The sequence below is a fragment of the Gallus gallus genome, chromosome 1 (genome assembly GCF_016699485.2).
Source record: "Gallus gallus isolate bGalGal1 chromosome 1, bGalGal1.mat.broiler.GRCg7b, whole genome shotgun sequence".
Lineage (NCBI taxonomy): Eukaryota > Metazoa > Chordata > Aves > Galliformes > Phasianidae > Gallus > Gallus gallus.
Genome location: NC_052532.1, coordinates 16,333,192 through 16,354,383, shown reverse-complemented (window position 1 = coordinate 16,354,383; position 21,192 = coordinate 16,333,192). Strand labels below are relative to the sequence as shown.

The window sequence follows — 21,192 nt, the reverse complement described above, 5'->3', positions numbered from 1 at the left end:
AACTTGGTCATATTTTGAATATGGTTTTTGAATACGTACCCTTCATCATGATAACATCAAACCAGTACTTCGTTATTGTCCTCTTGCTGTCGGGCGTATGCACTTTGACATAGTCCAGTTTTTTATCAGCAGTATTGCTTGGAAGTGTAGTTTGATCCTTTAGTTGCACGCCTTAAGTAACTTAAAACTGTGAAGACAAATTAGTCTTCTAAATCTGTTGAGTTGAACAATGTAAAATGACTCTGAAGGAACTTAACTGAATTTTCAATCTGAAATACAAAGTTTCAAAGCCTTTTGGGGGCAGTTGCTCCTATTAGGTCAAGTGGCCCCTGCTTTGTAGAAAATTTTGTTGAATTCTGTAAAATCCTTCTAAAAATCCCTTTCTGAAGTTCTTGGTTGACTGATAGGCTACAGCAAGTTCAGTGACAACGCCGTTTTACTCTATGATAACTTGCTTTAGACCTTACATGCACAACCTACTATTTTATGGTTTTGTTGCCCGCTTTTTTTTAATGTTTTAACAGAAAAAAGGTTTTGTTACATACATTCATTATATTACATATTTTATATGCAACTTGAGATAATTCTTCTTAATGCAGCCCAAGCAAGCCAAAATATTGGATGCCCATGCTTTAGAGCATGAAAGAATGTCAGCGGAGCTTTAAAGCTCTATTATTAGACCTCTGAAGTTTAGCAGTGCTTAAAAACAAGCTTTCTTGATTTACTTTGGTGGGCCAAATGGTGTATGAGCCTGTCCTGAAGCCGTTTCCAGGGCGAATGTCAGAATGCTGGAAGTGGTAGAGGCAGAGTGGGACATAATAAACAAGGCCCTTTTTGAGAGGGTTTCTGAAGCAGTACTCATTTGGAGATTACTGAGGTGGCAAGCCTGGGTAGTAAGTGTGGCTTCTCTCCTGTGCTGACAGGATTTTGAGGTACATAGAATCAGAGGAGAAAACAGAGAGTGGGAGCAGAAATAGAAATGCTTAAGTGTTCTGGAAGCACAGCTGTAGTGTGTGTATAGAAAATACAATAAGTGATGTAACTTCTCTGCTTAAAGCTGTGATTAATTTGTGTTTTCTGAGCTTGTGCTTCAGAACTGTGGCAGTTTTATATCACTGCCATCTTGCTGTTTTTCAGCTTTTTCAAGACCTGGGATGGCTCATTGTGTTCTCTGCAATTATACTGGAAACATGAGCAGCGTACATGGTGGTATATAAATAAGTTTTGTAATACGGAAGGTGGTTAGTTAGAAGCATATAATTTCAGAGGTGTAGCTTGACCAAGATTGGTATCTTTCCTCCATTTAGCACTTAACTACGTGACTACTGTACAGTGTGCCTAAATAGGGACTTAATTATACAGTATAAGCGTTCTAAATTCTTGTTGTTATTGAGTAGGGAGTCATTGCAGTGAAACAATCTTTAAAAATATCAAATCAGAGCTGCCTATATTCTGAGTGTTCATTGACTTGCACTTAGTTGTGTGAATTAACGTGGTTTGGTACTTATTTTGTCAAGGTCTTTGGACCTTCACAGGTAAGGAACGAGTGCCATTAGTTAGAGATACTGTAGAAGTACTGAAATATGCATCTCTTCCTTACTACATCCAAATTCCAGATCAGATAGGAAGCAACAGATACTGTTGTTTTAAGGAATAGTGTAGTTCTGTAAAATATGGGGAGATCCTCTGGTTTTGCATCTTTGTACAGCATACAAATATTTTTGGGGGGGGAAAAAAAAACATTAAAACGCCACTTGTGAAGAAATAAATATTAATTCAGCAATATTACTTTTAATTCTGCCATTCAGAAGGTAATAATGAAAACATAACGTGCTGATTCAGGCCATGGTATGTTTTTAAACCCTTAACCCCTCAGTACTGTTTACTTTCCTTCCTCCTACTGGACCTTGTTTAGCAGTATCATATTTTCAAGGGCTCTCTTCAGTGCTGAGGTTCCCATTTCCTGTTCTCTGGTTGGATTTGTTTGAACTCAGAGTGAAAAGCTTGATCTGATTTTCTTCAAATGCTTCCCATTCACTTCTAGCTATACACCTTTTCTGCTCAGCATCTCTTCAAGTACACTGAAGAACGTTCTTTTTTAACCTTGAAACACTTGTACATGAGATTGAGTTGTAGATCATAAGTAGCTTATGCAAAGCTGCATTGATCAGTTGTTCTCTATTGTTCTGTTATTTCCTCGTGCTGATGGCACGTTCTGCTTTTCCTCAAGTAACGTGATAAAACGTGGTGTGCAAAATTCTGTAGATTATGTATTGTGTGTGTGTGTACTTAATGGAATTTATAAGTCTTGGCTAAGACAGGATCATGCCTGGTTCTAAGGCATTATAAACACAGAATGAGATTCTTTAGTTGTTTTCCTGTTTGGTGGTTGTTGTTGTTACTGTAAAGTACAGGCAAGAGGGCTATGATCAAACTAGGCACTGGACTGTGTACTTTTGCTTGTTGTGTGCTCTTAACCTTCTTTTTTCGTCATTCAAACTACTATTCCCTCAGCCTGTTTTTTCCTGCTTTTCCCCTAAAACAACCCCTTGAGGAAGCCTCAGGGCAAGTGTTAACAAGACCGGTTCCATTCTGACTATGTGGATTGTAGAACACTCAGTTTGATAAACGCAGTACAGAGAGAAAAGAGGTGGGCTTGCTTGGCACAGAGGTCTTTCCAGCATCTGCAGTGTCCCTGCATCCCTTATCAAGGTCGCCTTTCCTCACTTGTTCCCAAGTGGCAGAGGGCTGGTAAGGAAATCTGAACCATACTTACATCCTGGTGGTTCCACTGTCTGTATTGAGCTGGTAGGGTATGAGCAGTAACAACCCCGGCAGTCGCTTCTTCCAGTGGAATATGCATTATTCAAATATAGATGAATGGTTAATTAACCAGTACGTGTTTTTCCACATATACCTTGTTGCTTTGTTGGTGTTTTGATTGTTTGCTTATTGTTTTTGCTTTTATTTTTTCCATAAGGGGAAAGCATGCAACTTGTTAAGTAGCTTCTTGTTTTAGCACTGAAATGTGCTAGTCACAACTCCTTTTTTTTTGTTGTTCATTTTTTGAATTCTCTGTAATTATGCTTTGTACCCCTATGTGGGATTACGTGAAAAATATCACTTATCCTGATCTTTATTGGATACAACTTTTTGTACTATGGGATCAATATAATCTAATATACCTTCTGATGGACAGCTTTCTTATTATTTTCTTGCCTGTAGGTGAAGCAAAGTTTAAACTTAGGACCAAAAAAAAAAACAACCTTAGTGTTTGTGCTGTCTGTAACAGTAAGCTGGTTTTCAAAGTGACTGAAAAAATGTCTTTTGGTTTTAATCATTATTAAGTCAAGAGAGTAGTCATATTGGTGAAACTGAATGCCAGTGTACTCATGGGGTTGAGTTGATTATTTAACAGTAAACTAAATGTTGTAATCACAGTTGTTTTTATCTTTTGGCACACTGAGCTATTGCATTTCATAGAGAATTTGGCCTGTGGAACACATGGTTGGCAGTGATAAATGAACAAATCTTGACTTGGGTTCTGAGCAAGTTTGCTTGCAAACTCTAGAAGTGTTCTTTGGGAGTTGCAAACAGAGATGATATACTAAAAAGCCATTCCTATAGAGCAAATGCACTTTGCAACCTTCAGTTCCTTTTTTCGGAAGGCAATCTCAGTGCATTCACCTCGTAGTGTGTTTTTTCTTCTCACTTGCTTAATGTGGGGAAAAGTAGTATGCATGTAACACAGGTGCCATTTTGGTGACTGGTCAGTTTGCACTGACTCAGAATAGCAATGAGTGGCACAGCCATTGTGCTGGGAGGACTGTTGATTGGATTATTTTTTTTCTTGTTTTTATTTTTTGCCATGTCTCTACATTCAACTGTTCTGGCTCGGCAGCACCATGTCTTTACTGTGTTTTGTATGCTAGACATTGAACAAGGTGAAACATGAAAACATAAATGTGTGAGGTTGTTCAAGTTTAAGCTTAAGAAATTTGACCTGTACTTCAGCATTTCTGAACTTGAGATTCAGTCTCTTGAATCTAGATAGAAAGGTTGAAGAAAGCATGTTATTTCACATGGAATTTTGCTTAGGTAGGTAGTGAATAGGACAAGGGGGAATGGTTTCAAACTAAAAGAGGGGAGATGTAGATTAGATGTTGGGGGGCATTTTCTCTGACAGGGCGGTGAGGCTCTGGCACAGCTGTCCATAGAGCTGTGGGTGCCCCATCCCTGGAGGCGCTCAGGGCTGGGCTGAATGGGGACCCGGGCAGCCTGAGCTGGTGGGGAGCAGCCCTGTCCATGGAAGGGGAGTTAGAACTGCAGTCTTTAAGGTCCCTGCAGTGAGTAGAGGCTGCAGTGTGCCCTTGCTGCTGAGGAGGCTAATGGTGTTCTTGGCTGCATTAGGCAGAGTATCAGTAGCAGATTGAGGAGGTCATCCTTTCTCTGTGCTCGGCATTGGTGAGGTCACAGTTGGTGTGCTGTGCCTAGTACAAGGCAGATGTGGGCATACTGATAAGTACAGCACAGGGCCACCAAGATGATGCAGAGAACCTCTCCTTTGAGGAGAGGCTGAGAAAGCTGGGCTCGGTCAGCCTGGAGAAAAGGAGTCTCAGAGGGATTTCATCAATGTCTATAAATACCTGAGGGGAGGGCACGAAGAAAATGGAGCCAGGCTTTTTTTGGTAGAGGCCTGGTGCCAGGACAAGAGGCCATGGGCACAAACTGGAACACAGGAGGTGCCGTCTAAACATGAGGCAGCACTTCAGCGCTGTGCAGGTGGCTGGGCACTGACACAGCTGGCTGTGAAGTCTCCTCCTTGGAGATCTCCAGAAGCTGCCTGGCTGGCTGTGGCCCTGAGCACTCTGCTCTGGGGGTCCCTGCTGGGATGGGGTTTGGAAAGAGGGACGCAGAGGGCACTGCCAGCCTCAGCCATGCTGTGATTTGTACTGATATAAATTCTTGAGCTCTACTCAAACACCAAAGCTTAGATTTCATAAGTAGGGAATTTCTGAATAGCGTGTTTATATATGAGAGAGCTTTGCGTCTTTCTGGCCCTCTACAATCCCTATATTAGGGAGTGTGTGCTTTTGACTATACTGTAAGATTGGTGAACTCTGTCAGAGCAGTGGAGCTGCTGAAATAGTACTGAGGGGCATTATTGACATAGCTGGTGTTTATAGGAGTTTCTGAAAGATTATCTGTGACCCCACAGATTCACAGAGGGAAGGTGAGATCAGGCTGGCTTTTTGTTGTTTGTTTTGTGTTTTTTGTTGTTTTTCTCCCTCATTTTTTTGTTCAGTAATGTGTTTTTCAGGGGTACATAATTCTTGTGCACATATTTAAATAAAGTACTTATTCTGAGTGGTTTTTTTTCTTGCCACACCCGTGAAGAGATTTGCTACAAAAGCAGGACTTCCACAGTCATGTTGTTCTCAGAGAGAGAGAATATGCCTAAAGAACAAGGAGAGATGAGTTGAGCTGGTTTCAGGGTCCAAAGTTAATACAAGTTAGGCATTTTGTACTAAAATGCATACTCCAAATAAATGCTTCCTGTCATACTGATTCAGAAGTGGTTTTCATAGAATCATAGTATCTTAGGATTGCTCAGGCTGGAAAAGACCTTCAAGATCATCAAGTCCAACCTCAACCTAACCATGCTACCCTAACTCCCCACCACTAAATGATGTCCCTGAGCACCACATCCAAACGGTTTTTAGACACATCCAGGGATGGTGACTCAACCACCTCCCCGGGGAGCCTATTCCAGTGCTTAACAACCCTTTCTGTAAAGAAGTGTTCCCTGATATCCAACTTAAACTTAGCCTGGCACAACTTGAGGCCGTTTTCCCTCCTACCAGTGAGAAGAGACCAACCCCGCTCTCACTGACATCACCTTTCAGGTATTGGAAGAGGGCAGTAAGGTCTCCCTTCAGCCTCCTCTTCCACAGACTAAACAGCCCCAGTTCCTTCAGTCGCTCCTTGTAGGGAATATTCTCCAAGCCCTTCAGAGGAGCGGCTTTTGATCCGTTTGCTGTTTGTATGTTTGGAAAGCTTTCACTTTTTCCTTTTTTTTTTTTTTTTAATACAGAAAATGCCTAATAGAACAATAACTTCTGTTGCTACTCCTAGCATAAAAGCTAAAAAGTATCCAGTATATCATGCCTGCATAATTTCTGGCTGTCAATAGAATATGACAGCATACAACAATCAAGAAGAGCTGCTGACAGAAGGAGAGAAAAAAAAAAAACAGCTAAATTAGTAGCAAATGAGTTGTAGTCATCACTCTGAAGAGGTCATGAAAAATCTTTGTTAATTTTCCATTCCTTGCTACCAACACGACACTTTTTCAAATTAGCAAGAAGTATAGGAAATGTAGAATAGAATACAGTAACAAAACTATTGCTCGTTGTTGTCTAATATCTCTTAATATCTATAGCTATATTGCTGTATGAGAACGTATATTCTCTTACGACTGCATATTATATGTGAGTTGCAGATTACACCAAGCTGGCAGGAAATATCAATCTGCTTGAGGGGAGGGAGGGTCTACAGAGTGATCTGGACAGGCTGGATTGCTGGGCTGAGGCCAATGGGATGAGGTTCAACAAGACCAAGTGCCAGGTCCTGCGCTTTGGCCACAGCAACCCCAGGCAACGCTACAGGCTTGGGGCAGAGTGTCTGGAAGACTGTATGGAAGAAATGGACCTGAAGGTGTTGGCTGATGCTTGGCTGAACATGAGCCAGCAGTGTGCCCAGGTGACCAAGAAGGCCGATGGCATCCTGGCTTGTATCAGAAATGGTGTTGCTAGCTGGAGCAGGGAAATGATCATCCCTCTGTACTCAGCACTGATGAGGTTGCAACTTGAGTACTGTGTTCAGTTTTGGGACCCTCAGTACAAGAAAGACGTTGAAGCTCTGGAGTATGTCCAGAGAAGGGCAGTTGAGCTGTGAGGGTCTGGAACACAAACCTTATGAGCGGCTGAGGTAACTGGGATTATTTAGTCTGGAGAAGAAGAGGCTCAGGGAGCTTTTATAGCTCTCTACAACTACCTGAAGGGAGGTTATGGTGATGTGGGTGTCAGCCTCTTCTCCCATGTAATTAGCAATAGGAGGAGAGGGAATGACCTCAAGTTAAAACAGGGGTGACTCAGGTTGGATGTTTTTCCTAACATCTTCTCCAGAAGAGTGGTTAGACATTGGCATAGGCTGCCCAGGGAAGTGATGATGTCGCTGTCCCTGGAAGTGTTCAAGAAGCATTTAGCTGTGGCACGAAAGAACGTGGTTTAGTGGGAAATACTAGTGGGAATATAGTGGAAAATAGTGGGAATAGGTGAGCAGTTTGACTGGATGATCTTGGAGGTCTTTTCCAACCTTAGTGATTCTGTGATTCTGTATACATTTGTATGCATGCTGTTTGCTTGTACATAAATACACAGCATTTTCAGTTCTACTTCAATTTTGTTCTTTTGTTTTTTTTTTAAGTTAAAATAAAGGCTGGGAAATTTGAAAGTGGTGATGAAAATGAGACTAACTCCTCCGTTTGACAGGACTGACGAAGACTAAGAATGTGTTGAGAGCATCAGAGGGGGAAAAAAGGCTGTGGGTGGAGGAAATTCTTTCATAATGTGAGAAAAAGAGGTCTTTAGAAGCATTGTCTTTCAGAATTAATGTTGATAAAATGGAAATACATTTAACAGTACATAAACATAACATTTAGAATTTGCTTCTTAGGAGATCTGAAAGTTTTAAAGCCTATTGGGATGTGAAGATGTAAGAATTCATATGAATGCCCTTCTTTCATAAGCCATCCACTTATCTGAGAATGGCAAATAGCCTTTGTATTTAGATTTAGTTGCATGTTCTTTGAAATAACTTGTGCTATTCATTGTCACATATCTGGGTTAGGGGTCATTGAAGGGGCAGTTTCCTTGCTCTGAAAGCAGCATTACTGGATTTGGGCTTCATGCAAAAAACGTTTTTATACTCCAAATATCTACCTTTTGCAGAAATTGTAGACATTTTAAATAGTAATTGAGATAGTTCATAGGTGGTTATGGATGGTGTGCTTTGAGTAAATGCAAGAGGAAATTGGAAATGTTCAGCAGATTTCTACTTACACTCTTGACTGTGTTTAAGAATGAGTTGCTCTCAATGTATGATCGTATCATGTATAGAAATAATCATTCTGGTGCTGTTTTAAGATGTACCTGTGTAAAACCTTGTGTTCATACAGATAACTGTTTTGTACCAACCTCTGAGATCATTGCTGTAGAAGAAACTGAACTGAACAAGAAACAGCGTAGTATTGGCAAATGGCAAAAGATGGCAAAGCCCCATGCTTTCACAGGTAAGGCACGTAGAGGCTTGAGAGGCACACGCTGATTATTTTGTTGAAGATATCATAGGTCAGACCGGAAAGGAATCTTCAGAATGAATATTATTTTTAACAAAAAAAGACGTATAGAAGATATCTTTGAGTATGTATTTATATTTCCTTTGTTTGAAAAATTAAACCCTTCTTTTAGGAACTCATGCAGTTTGAGTTACATGCAGAAGTGTTAGCTAATGTGTTGTGTTTCTGCTGCTAGATGGATCTGCAGTACAGCAGTTGCTTCATACTGCTTTACTAGGAAATCAGGGGGCTGAAAAAATGACCCCTACATGTTTGGGGTTTTTTGTGTATGTTTTTTTTCTAACTGTCAGAATGTGTGCATACAAATGTTGTTTGTGTTATTGACTGTGATTTTAAAGTGCCAAGAAAATGTTTAGAATGTTCTGGGGAAACAGTGCTGCAAAGCTGGGACAAACAGGATTGCTCACATGGCAAAGGTGTATCTTACAGAGTGGTTTCTTCACATTCAGTCCTTCAGTATTACTGTTTGGTGATACTATAGGCAGAAAAGTAAGAACACTTATGCTCTCATCGACCTAGTTCAAAATGCACAAGGAGATTTAAACTTTTTTCTATTATTACTGTTTTTTTAAACTACTTCTTCTCAAGTTTCAGCTCTATGAAATTAAACTCACCATGTTCTGTCGGTTACGTGGGAGCTGATATAAGTATATCCCAAACCCTTATCAGTGTATGGCCATTTATATCAGGTAGATAATGCAGGCTTGAATATAGCTTAAAAATCAGTGTATGCTTAGTGAACTTGTGTGTGTCTTGTGTATCAGTTTATGGAGAATGGATTGCATGTGGTATTTGAGTATCTGCTGTGAGGTAAGGTAAGGGTGTAGAGCAGATGTTTTCACTTATTTTTTCAGTTCTACCTTTTATGCTTTAAATCCTTTCATTTGCAGAAATGTGTACTGGGAGTTAATTACCGCTTCTTTAGAAAGGCAGATGTTTCGGAGGTGTGTTTGAAATACATTTGCCATTTTGCAGAGCAGTCTCATTGTGTCTCCCCCTCATTTATTTATTTATTTATTTATTTATTTTTAATAGTTTATTATGTGAAAAAAGCCCGAAATCACCGCTGGCGGTGCAGAGATGTGACGTTTTGGTGTGCTGATGAGATCTTGTGTAACCAGTGGATACAGGCACTGAAAGAATTACTTGAAATGCAGAGTAAGTTCAATAGAAGCACCAACATTTGCAGCACAATTTTACGGATGTGTGTCAATTAAGATTATTTTGATATCTCTGATATCTTGTTGAACTCTTGAGGCTAGCTTCTGCTCAGAAAGTGAGTGAGGCGAGAATTGAAGTGTCTCACTCCTCTTGTCATTGCCTTGCATCACACGTATTTCCTAAGCTATACTAAATGTGTATTCTACTCTCATCAGTCAGGACTAAAATGTCTTGCACCTTTACCCTGAGTGCAATTGGACACATTGGAAAGATTTTAATTTTGAGAAAGAGCAACTGTAAGATTGGAAATTTGAGGTACTCTGGAGATCCAAGGACAAGTATTGTAGTAATTGTTACACTCGTGGGTGACTTTTTCTGCTGCACATATCCACTCTCTGTCTTTGCCAGTGTACAAGGGCTGCTCAAAAAGTAATGTCTCTTATTTTATTTTGTTGGCCCACAATGTCAGAGGCAGATGGTGGTGGTATGGCAGTAGAGGTTGAATCTCCCCACCAACATTGTTACATGTTGCTGTGTGACAGATGGCAGCAGAGGGGTAGTCTGACAAAATGACATCTGACATGGAAATGCGTATGAAGCAAAGGTGTGTCACTGAATTCCTCTATGCAAAAAAAAAACCCACCTGCTGACATTCATCTACGCTTGCTGAACGTGTGGAGACCAGCAAGTAGATGTGAGCGCAGTGAGGCAGTGGGTGGTGTGTGTCAGCAGCGGTGACAGCATTCTGGGTGGGCATGCAGATTTTTGAGTGTGACGTACAGGCTCTTGTTCGTCACTGATGAAGATGCATCGCTAATGGTGGTTACTGCATTGAAAAACAGTGTTCTGTAGCTGAGAATTTGCTCTATCAAATAGTGTCATTGTGCTCTTTGTTCTAATAAATAAATAGGAGGCATTACTTTCAGGACAATTTACTTACCTTTTGTAGAAAGAGTTCTGAGTAGTAATTTCTGAAACTCTAGGACATTTACTTTTTGGAAGGCTAAGTGTAATTTAGCAGGAGTTACCCATGTCAGAGGCACCTCCATACCTGTCAGGAAGTAGTAAGAAGGAAACAACTCTGCAACAGGAGGCAAGCCAAGGGTAACAGTAGCACAGCCTCAGCAGTGTTTGTGCAGGGTGAAGGATGGCTGCAGGTCCTATCTACAGCCTAGACAACACAAAGTGAAGGCTGTCCATCCAGGGGGCCAGGCAGGAGCAGCAGGAGGTGGGTTGAAGGCAGGACTGGAGGAAAGATACCTGCAACATAGGTCTGAGTTCTATTTGAAAGCCAGAGAAGAGACTGGAGATAGATACACCTAAAATGTGATTCAGTTAAGGACTTGAGGTTCAGAGACCAAAAATAGATATTTAACAAAAAATGTTTGCACAGGCGTTAAATGCATGCCTCTTACTAATGATTTTCTTTTGCATATGTTACATCTGGGCCCTGTCTTCCAATAAAGTCATTTAAGAAATGGATTTTGTGTGCTTACTAATTGGATCTGTGAGATGTATGGCCTGGTCAGTTACCTCCATCTGAGTACAAATGTTTTTTCTATTGGTAGCTTTCAGAAAAGGTAACAGATTCTCAGAAAAGGTAGTGCTTTGGGCCTTTGGTAACTTTAAACCATCCAAACAGTCTAGCTTTATTTAGCTGGATTTATTATGTAAGTGCATTGATCTGATACTTGTTTATTCTATTAAAATAAAAGTTTAGAACATTGTCTGAGGAAGTGCAGATGTTCTAACGGATAACTCTGTTCTATACCAGCGTGTAGACCAAAGCAGTTGCTTGTGTATATTAATCCATATGGAGGAAAACGACAAGGGAAGAGGATTTATGAACAGAAAGTTGCTCCACTCTTCAGCTTGGCTTCTATTTCTACTGATGTTGTCGGTGAGTAGAGAATGTTTTAATACCTTAATAAACACTATGTAGATTATAAAGCTTCTCTGTGTAGCTTAATTTGGTACTACTGAATCTCTCCATTTATTAAATACTTCTTTAGTTTTACTGTTTAAGAACAATTGTTCACTTGCACAGTCTTTAGTGAAATATTTTTTACATTTACCCTATTTTTTTCCTTGGCATAAAATTATTTGAAGCATGGCTCGTGGGCAAGTTGATTTTACGGTCATACTGGCAATAGAGTTATCCTTATTAATAAATTAATAACAATTTTAACAAATGCATATACCTTTTTATAACAGTATTTTATAACATTAATTTTTAAGTGTGTATTTTTTCATTTCTTCATAGTAACTGAACATGCTAACCATGCTAAGGACAACTTATTTGAAGTTAATATTAATAAATATGATGGGTAAGTAATTTCATTTGCTTTTTTTTTTTTTTTTTTTTAGTAAGCTGATATTTTCTGTAATATGTGTTCTCGTCTCTAACTTAACATAGCATTAATTGATGACATGTTTTTTTGCAGCAGATCAAAGATCTGGGATGTGTCCTTTTCCATAATAGGATGTGCACATTTAGGAGTATCAAAGGAAAAGTATACCTTTTCAGTAAACACATTCAACACATAATATGTTCAAGTGAAATATAATGATGTTTGCATGAGATTGTTGTGCAGATCAATGTAGGATTACTTTTGCTGATCCAGAAACTGAGCATTCTGTGGGAAGGTATCATGAAGTGTTTTGTAGTGCAGATGACTTCAGCACATACATGAGTCCAAAAAATTGCTTTAGTGGCATCTTGACTACGTGTAAAACCACTCTTGCCAAGTGCAAATAACTGTCAGGTTATTTAGCTTTATATTTTTCACTTGTATTTGTTCTGTTTGTGAAGTTACTGGTTTAGAAGAAGACCAAGCTGAACAGTAACATTGCATTCTGTTATTATGTTTGCTGTAGAAGCAAAATATTTTCGTAAATAAACTGGTCATTCCAGTTCTGTTTCATGACATGAAATAAGTTACGTAGTGATAAAATAATGAAAATGTATGCAAAACCTATGTAAATAAACTCGTATCTATAGTATTTTAAAGTTATGTCTTCCTGTGCTTGGAGGCAGGTGCTTTTAAGCTGGTAAATTACAAAAATAAAAAATCTGTTATCTCTTCAGAGTATTCTTGCAAATCGATATGCATGGTTGTAAATCAAGTAAGTGTATAATGTTGGCAAATTGTTACAGTTAAAAACTGAATTCACAAATTGAATTCCTTGACTTCAAAGCAAGATCCTGGACCTGCTTTAAAATGAACTCATGTTTTTTTGTGTGTGTGTGTGTGTGTGTTTTTTTCCATACTGACACCTTCCTTAACCTTACAAACATTCAAAGAAAGTAACATAGAGAAAGATAGTTTAAAAAGATAACTTTTCATTTGGCTTAAGTATATAAAGTGTATAGTACTGAAGGTTGATGCAATTTCAGTACCAGATGGGGAAGAAAATTAAGCAAGTCAATGTCTAGAATTGGTTATTGTAAGAGGAGGTTCCCAAAATGGTAATTGTTCTGGCCTGCAGGGTTTGTCAGCAGCTATCTAAACAATCTACTCTCATGCGAGATTCTAGAATCTGTAGCTGGTCTCTTGGTTTAAAGGGAAGGACTCCATCTCTACTGCAATGTTACAGTCTTTACTAGACTAAATTTGTAAAGGTAAAGTATTGAGAAGTAGTTCAGCATGGAAGTTCTAACGCTTTATATTGCTGTAAATTACTATTGATGTAAACTACATGTGTTGTTGCTAGCTGTGCATGCTTATGTTCTCATTAAGGCCACTTACCATTTCATCAGAAAAGTAGAGGTGAATATTTTTTAGGAAGTACAGGAAAATAAATTATTAAACAAATTTTGAGACTTCTAAGGAAAGGAGGAAGACGATAAGTGATGTTATAATATCGTGTGGAGATGAGAAGAGGGAATCCTAGCCTCTATAAAAAGACTGTTAACTCTCTAAGTTAAAAACAAACAAGCAAAAACCCACATAACAAAAACTACTGAATATTACCATGTACTATATCTATATTGAACTGCAATAGTTGCATGTTCTAAGAAGTTTAAGAGCAGTAATCTGAAGCTTTAGAATAAGATGTTGAGGTGTTTAGTTCCAGACAGAGGTGGTTCTACCATCTTGGGCTACATAGCAAAATTAAAAGGAGAATGAGCCTTCCCTGTTCCAAAGTTAACTTCTAAAATGTGATAGAATCTCTTCCTGGCAACTTGCTTTTACAGCAGATGTCACTGATTGTAGTGGTACTTGAAACATTTTTTTCACATATTCAAACAATGCTTAGTGTATACTTCAAGGATTTCTGAATCCCTCTTTGGTAGTTCCAGTTTAAATCTTGTTTTGGTGGGGATTACTTCTGCTTTCTTTAATGTAACTGAGTTAAAAAAAGACATTGGCCAGAGTAGTGCCTGTTTTTACACTCTTGACTGTTCCATTCCCAGACTAGGCCTCAGTGGCAGCCTGGGAACGGCCAGCTGTATTTCTAAGCCTGGCTTTTGATCATCATGTACAAGTATGTTTCTGTGGTAAACAGTGACATTAGGGAGCAATTCTTCTACTCATGCTACTTTTTAAACAGCAGATCTTGTGGTTAAATGGAAAATTAAAAAAAAAAATCATCATGTAAATGTGTGTTTATCTTCAAGTTCAGCTGATGCTTCTCACATACAGGAAAAGCCTTTTTGGATTCCTACGTCCAATGGTTGTTCACCTGTCCTCGCAGATCATTTCTGTTAATTAAGCGACTCTTCCTTCACTGAGTGATAAGATTCTTCATTCAATCTCTTCCACATTCTCTATTTACGACAGATGTGCTTGAATTTTTTGGAACTAGATAAAGATTCCTAATGATAATTGCTTCCTTGCCTTCTGAGTGTCTGTGCTTGAGGCATATTGTTTAAACCTTTTATGTGTGTTTTCTGTTCGTTCTTCCCATTTTTCCTAATATAGATTTTCTGTGGTGAGTGTACTATTCTAATAGCTCAGTGGTAGAGCAGCTTCCCCTTGAAGATGCTTGCTTAAAGTACCATGCATGCATTAACACAGTACAGGTTCTTGTATGTTGTTACGTAGAACAACTACAGCATGCTGTAATACTGTGCAAATAATGACTGTGTTTAGAATAAACCTAATATGGGTAAGGATGACATTGGAACAAGCCTATGTAAAATCATTTCCTTTTTTTCTAGTTTTTGAATTAGTTCACGGGGAGGTTGAGTTTGAAAGGGACCACGGATCATTTAAAACTCATTTGTCTCATGGGCTTGCTACTCAGGTCCTTTAGCATATCTACGTGGTTGCTCTGAAAGTAATTCCTCCTATTTATTTCCATGGAAACTGCAACAGCTACAAATAGCACACTAACATTATCAGCTACAAAACACTGTTTTTCAACATAGTCACCATCATTAGTAATGTCTGCATGCAAAATAAAAAAAAGCTTCAGGGCTATCCCTAGTGTGGCTTGTTTTTCACTGCTGTCACCAGTGCTGCAACATACCACTCCACTCACTGTGCCAACATCCACTGTTTTCTCCACATATGTTTGGCAAGTGAAGATGAATGTCAGTGGGAGTCATTTTTTCCGCATAGGGGAATTCAGTGGCACACCTTTCCTTGATACACACTTGTGTGTCAGACACCATTCTGTGAGACTGCTCCTCTGCTGCCATTTGTCGCACAGCAGCAAAATGTAATGGAATATGGGGGGGAAGGTTCAAACCCTATTGCCATACCATCAACGTTCAAGGAAGTCGTGGGCCAGCATAACAAAATAGGAAACGTTAATTTTAGATCAGCCCTTATAGTTTACTGATGTCATCTTAACCAGTGAAGTGCTAGTCCAATAGAAAAATAAATCCAAAATGGAAGAAGCACTCTAGGAAGGTCTCTCTTAGAGTAATCCTCCATTGGGTACCTTTGTATATGTGTCTTGCATGTTGATGATCTGATGTTTGCAATGAATTTGATCATGCTAATTTTGCGTATGTGATTTTTTTTTCCCCAACTGTTAGTATTTACCCTCAATAGGACTACAAGTTCATATTATTCTGTCATCACTGAGTCTGCACATACTATGTATTACATAAAGAACACTACTAGCACAGCATAGACCTTAAACTGCTGTGGAAACCTTTGCCTGCTTCCCCTTAGAGGCTACTCAGAAAGATGAGACAGGTTTCTGAAGCTGAGAAGTAAAGTAGCTAAGCTTTGAGAAGATAAATTCATTATGAAAATGGGAAACAGAAGCTCTTTTCTCCCTTCTCTCAGTCTCTTAGGTATTGACTTAGAGTTGGCCAGTGTATTTATAAGACTGTCTTCTCAATTCATGGAAGAAAATATGACTGGTTTCTCAGGATTCTCCTATGCTGAGTAAACAGCAATAACTAAATCTAAATCATCAGTTCTTAAATACTAAATCAGCTAACTTGTCCAGTGGGATATGTGCTCATTCTGCAATATCTGTTGATGACTATGTGGAAGAGCAGGGTTAGTTTTTGCATTGGAAATGATTGCTGTGGAATACAGTAAATGTTCCGAATCATATATGCGTAAGTTTTGATTTGTCACATCTCCATTCAAAGTGTCTTTGAATTGCAGTCTCTTGAACTCCAAAATCATAAACATTCTTTAATTTTATTATTGTGCATGAAATGTATACCGCTATAAAATAGTTTTTTACTTCCTAGTATTTGCTTGGGTGTGAACTCTGCTGAGCTTTAACATATTGAGGATCTGTGTAGCTGCTGCACCAACTCTGACTTGAATTAATTTTGTACACCAAAGTTTTGCTTCTGATAACATTTAGAACTCTGCTTTGTTATGAGTGGTTATTTAGATATACATGACTTCTGTCTGTCTGGGCTAGCAGCATGGTCAAGCGAGCATGCAAGCATGTGCTTTTCTGTTTCTGACCTTCATGTAATGTGTATCCCTATTAAATGTGCAGTGTTAAATGACTTCTGTCTGCATCTACAAATACTAACTTACCTTTCTCTTTTTGTAAATGTACCTAATTGCCATTGTGCTTATTTTGGAAGCTATATGTACAGTCTTGTTCAGTGTTTTCTTTGTACAGTTATTTTCCACTGATACCTGTCTGTCTGCATACAGCAATAGAGGATAGAGAGATTTTTTTTAGGTTGCATTTCAACATTTTTCGAACATTACAGAACTGTCTAGGTGCATTTGTAGTTGTGTAGCTTGAATTTTTTTTTCTGCTTTTTGTTTAATGCCAAGTTGACTGTGGGCTATTACAGTCTGTAGAAGTGGATGAGGAGAAGACAACTATTTTGATGTGCATTGCATGCCCTAAGTAGAACATTTGCCGTGTTGTTTATTGACTGTTAGTGTGCATTCTAATTTGTGTTTCCTGGCAGTGTTGTTTGTGTTGGTGGGGACGGCATGTTCAGTGAAGTGATGCATGGTCTCATTGGAAGAATGCAGAAGGACTCTGGCATAGACCAAAATAATCCCAAAGCACCGTTAGTCCAGTGCAATATAAGGATTGGCATAATTCCTGCTGGTAAGAAAGGGTTACCTTTCGGATTACTTCTTTGATTTCTATTTGAAATTTTTTCTTATTCATAATTTCTCAAAATTAGAGCTAAGCTTGGGAAACAAGCAATAGTATTACATAAAAGCACCGAAGTGAAGTCTTAAATGTGTAGTTCTAGAGAAATTTATTGTTTCTTCCTTTTTTAATTTGTCTTATTTTATGTTAATACAAGATAAGGTGTTGATAGTAATGCTTTTGCTCATCTGGGCACACTAATGAGTGAACTTTATTGAACAGAGACTTACCTGGAGAAATCAAAAATAGTTTTCCAGTTCCATGTGTTCCACAAGGTCTGTTAGAATTGCAGTGAGAGCCTCCCACTGTTCTGACAGCAGTTTGATTCTGTTATTTTTGTTGGTTTTTTCCCACCTTGGTTGTTATCACAGAAAGCGTTCAGCTACTGCAGCTGAGGAACAGTCCGTGGGTTCCAGACAGAGTTGTCCTTCCTGCCGTGGCTACTTATTTAGAGGTGCAAGGTGCTGCAGCTTCACAATTCAGCCACATTTTCAGGCAGCGCTGACTACTGTCATTGAAAGGCATTTGTGAGAACTGTCATTATTCACTTTTTTTGATAACTTACTTATTCATCTATCACAGTAACTCTGTGGATCAATCTTGCTGTTAAATGGAGTGGCCCACACATTATCTCACTCCTCCAATTTGCGGAATACCTTCAGAAGGGCACATGCATGACAGTGCCACCCAAAATTACATTAATTCTTGCAGCTGTTCAGTGGCATCTGCAATTTCAAGGACTGTATGAATAGACAAGTGCTCTTTTCACTGCCATTGGTATGCCGTCCTCTTTTCCTTACCAGATACTTGAGATTTGAATTAAAGAACTGAGATGTGAAATAAATATTACAAGTGTCTGACTAGCCCTAAAACACAAACTTTATGAGAAAATTTAACATCAGCAATGAAAGTACATCAGGTGAAATAGAACATTTCTACCCTCAAGCATTAGGTGATTCATCTATACACCTTGTATCTTTGCGAAGAATGCATCTAAACCTGAATGTCTGAATTGTTGCTTGAAAGAAGGTTAACTTATGTTAGCAGTACAATAAGGATTAGTTACCTGCAGGTTGTAATGTGAATACTGCTTTATATTTTTTCATTCCTGTTGTTAGTTAACACAGTAAAAGTTCCGTGTAGGACTTACAGTATATATATAGGCATACTCTGATCTTACTTGTTGAAGCTTAGTATTAAAATCAGATGTAAATTAAAACAGTAGAATGTGAAGTGCTCCACCCTTCATTTCCCTTACTCAGTTTTGTTTATTAGATAAGAGTTCTTGCTTACATGATTTGGTTTCAGAAAAATTTGGTTCTTGGTGATATTAGTGACAATAAGTCGGCATTTAGAAGAAAAGCGAACATCATTATTGAAAGCTATTTCTTTGCCCATAGGAGAGGGAAATGAACTAGAAGCATCATAAAACTGAAAGATTAACCTTGCTTTTTCAACAGTTTCATGTGTTTTTTCCAATTGCAACCAAAAAGTAGGAGCTTCACTGAGACTTTAGTATTGCTAACGTGTATCAGGTTATCTTCTCTGATGTGCTTTAGTGCCTTTGTGGATATTGTTGTGTGTTGTAGCTGCTTGCTGTTTGAATGCATACTACACGCTGTGTTCCTGAGCTAACGTACAGCCATGTAATCAGCGCTAAGGCTCAAACGTTTTCAAGTCGTTATTCTTTATAGTGTTGTATAAGGAGGCCTTGAAGTTCTGTTAATTAGTTTTTTGGATTTTAGAAGCGCTGAAGATAATTCATGTCTTGATCTGTTTGTATCTTGTGCAATATTTAAAACGCTCCGTTAATGAAAATACAAGAAAATTGTTATAGGAATATGAATTTGGTCTGTTTATCAAACTCACTGAACAAATCTTAACCCTTAACATACATAGCTATCGTAGAGACCTGAAATTGTGTATGAAATAACCAACGCTGTGCATTGCAGTGTGCTTGGGAAGGCAGCATGATTTTTTTTTCCAGCTTCTGGTGAAACTTGTAGTGAAGCTGTCTTCGGTGCTGCTTATGAGACTGTTGGGAGGCAGTGTGCTTTACTTGATGTGATGGAGCTCTGAGCACATATTGACTCCAGCAGATCCCTTGGTTCCCAAAGAAAGTAGAATTTGTTCCCGGATAAATGAAATCCTTAAAAAGAAATAGTTGTATTTCTTTGGGTTTTTTTGTTGTTGTTGTTTTTAGCTAAACTAACAGTCCTAAAATAAAATGTGAAAAGGAGTAATGCGGTGCAAATCACAAATACAGGAAAGCTTCATCCATAATGCTCTTTCAGTTCGTTACAACCAACATCTTCTTAAAACCTTAAGAACATGTCAGCGGGTATTGAAGACGAACGTTACCCAGAGATTTAAGTTCTAAAGTCTAGTTTATTTTGTGTAGTTTATTCAGTGTTGACAGAAGCCTGGGGTAAGGTGACAGCATCTCAGTGATTTTGCTGTATTAACATGGCACATTGCTGTGCTTTTGTTGTGTAAAGACTTGACTGTATTGAAACTAGCACTCAATTCAGGTGTCTGGATCTTTGCTAGGAGACTGTCAATTAAGTGAAGGTTTGAAACTGCAAATGAAACAAATGTTAAAGTGTTTTAATGCAAAATCTCTATGATCTTTTTTTGAGGAATTAGCTTTATTTCATAGGCAGAATCCCATTCTCCGTTGTCTTCTTAAAATTTAATAGTTCTTGTAAGGCATTTCTTTCTGAAGAAGGTCTTTGCTTGGCCCTTCTAGGATAGCTGGCAATACGCTATTCTGATTTCTTTATGTGTCTTTTGTTTAAGAAAAATATAGCTGTTCTATGATTTCTTGCATATTTTTATGAAATAACTTGTATTTTAATTTACACGAATAAAGGTTTCTATTCAAATCTTTTTTAACTTCAAAATGTCTGTATTAGTTGCAGCCATTCTTTAAATCTGCCAGTTGACTGTATTTCCTGTTGAAAGTACTCAGAAGTTGTAACAACCAGACAGTTCCACACTGCAGTGTGGTAACTAAAAGGCAGCGCACCTACAGAAACTTCTCTTTAGTTACTATTTCCTGCTAGTGCCAGCTAGCCTTAAAGCAAATTCAGCTGTGGGTTTTCACTATATCCGGAGTGATTGATAGTATGCCTGCATAAAACTTAAAGCCAGAGAGAACCTTTTATATTTTAAATGTGACATTGAGGTTTTGTCCAGAAGTTTTACTGTGAAAATTATACGCTCTAGAGTTAGCCAGAGTAAGTCATTTTATTTTTTTTAACTAACCCTGGCATAGAAGAAGGAGACAAAGCCATCAACTGCTGTTGGAAGCTCCTCTAGTAAAAGAGAAGTGATCAGATTAAATGCCCTTGTGATCTCAGCAGGTAAAAAAAATCTTGCTGCACTCTGTGCTATGGCATAACATTAATGTGGTTTTACTCCTTATGGATGCTGATGGCCTTCCCTGGGAACAAAGGAAGAATCTTCCAAGTGCTGGGGAGGATTGTGTAACTTGCAGAAATGAAGTGTTAATTGCTGTCATAATTGAGGCTTCTAGCATATCCAGTTTCTTCTTGTTTTTACTTCAGTCAAGGGTATGACCTAATGCCTAGGATTGAAGCGTATGTGCTGAATGTAATCAGCATATTGATGTGTAACTGTGGTAAGTAATGCTAAAATCTGCCTAAAAGGCTTCTTACATGAAAAATGGCGGGGGATTCATTCACAAGCTTCTAAAGGAGATAGAAGTGAAATCATGGGGTGTGACTGGATCCCTATACTACTGCCCACTAGGCAAGAAATTTTTTTTAAACATTCCACTGTATCCACAGCCTTCCCTGTTATAATGTTTGTAATATTTAATGATCTTTGCAGTTTAGTTAGCGTCTCATTTCAAGGTTGAATACATTCAATTTGGAAGCTGAGGTCCAGTGTTCTTACGTTGCACTTCGTAACCTCCTAAATCAGTTATACTTGTGGAAATGACAGAGCTAAATACTACATTGAACATGCTGGTCCTGCTGTCAGGACAAGTCAAATGAGATAAATTTCATCTTTATTATTTTTGTTGTTCTGTGATACTT

General features: G+C 38.5%; 1 protein-coding gene across 2 annotated transcripts in view; it reads left to right on the top strand.

Annotated features, from left to right (window-relative positions):
- Nucleotides 1-21,192, top strand: part of CERK (ceramide kinase) — a 43,332-nt gene that overhangs the window by 1,786 nt on the left and 20,354 nt on the right. For both annotated transcript variants that reach the window (XM_040700935.2, NM_001031340.2), the window contains exons 2-6: nucleotides 8,240-8,353; nucleotides 9,455-9,577; nucleotides 11,355-11,480; nucleotides 11,844-11,907; nucleotides 16,935-17,080. In XM_040700935.2, coding sequence (XP_040556869.1) covers nucleotides 8,240-8,353; nucleotides 9,455-9,577; nucleotides 11,355-11,480; nucleotides 11,844-11,907; nucleotides 16,935-17,080 — 573 coding nt within the window. The remainder of the gene's footprint in view (nucleotides 1-8,239; nucleotides 8,354-9,454; nucleotides 9,578-11,354; nucleotides 11,481-11,843; nucleotides 11,908-16,934; nucleotides 17,081-21,192) is intronic.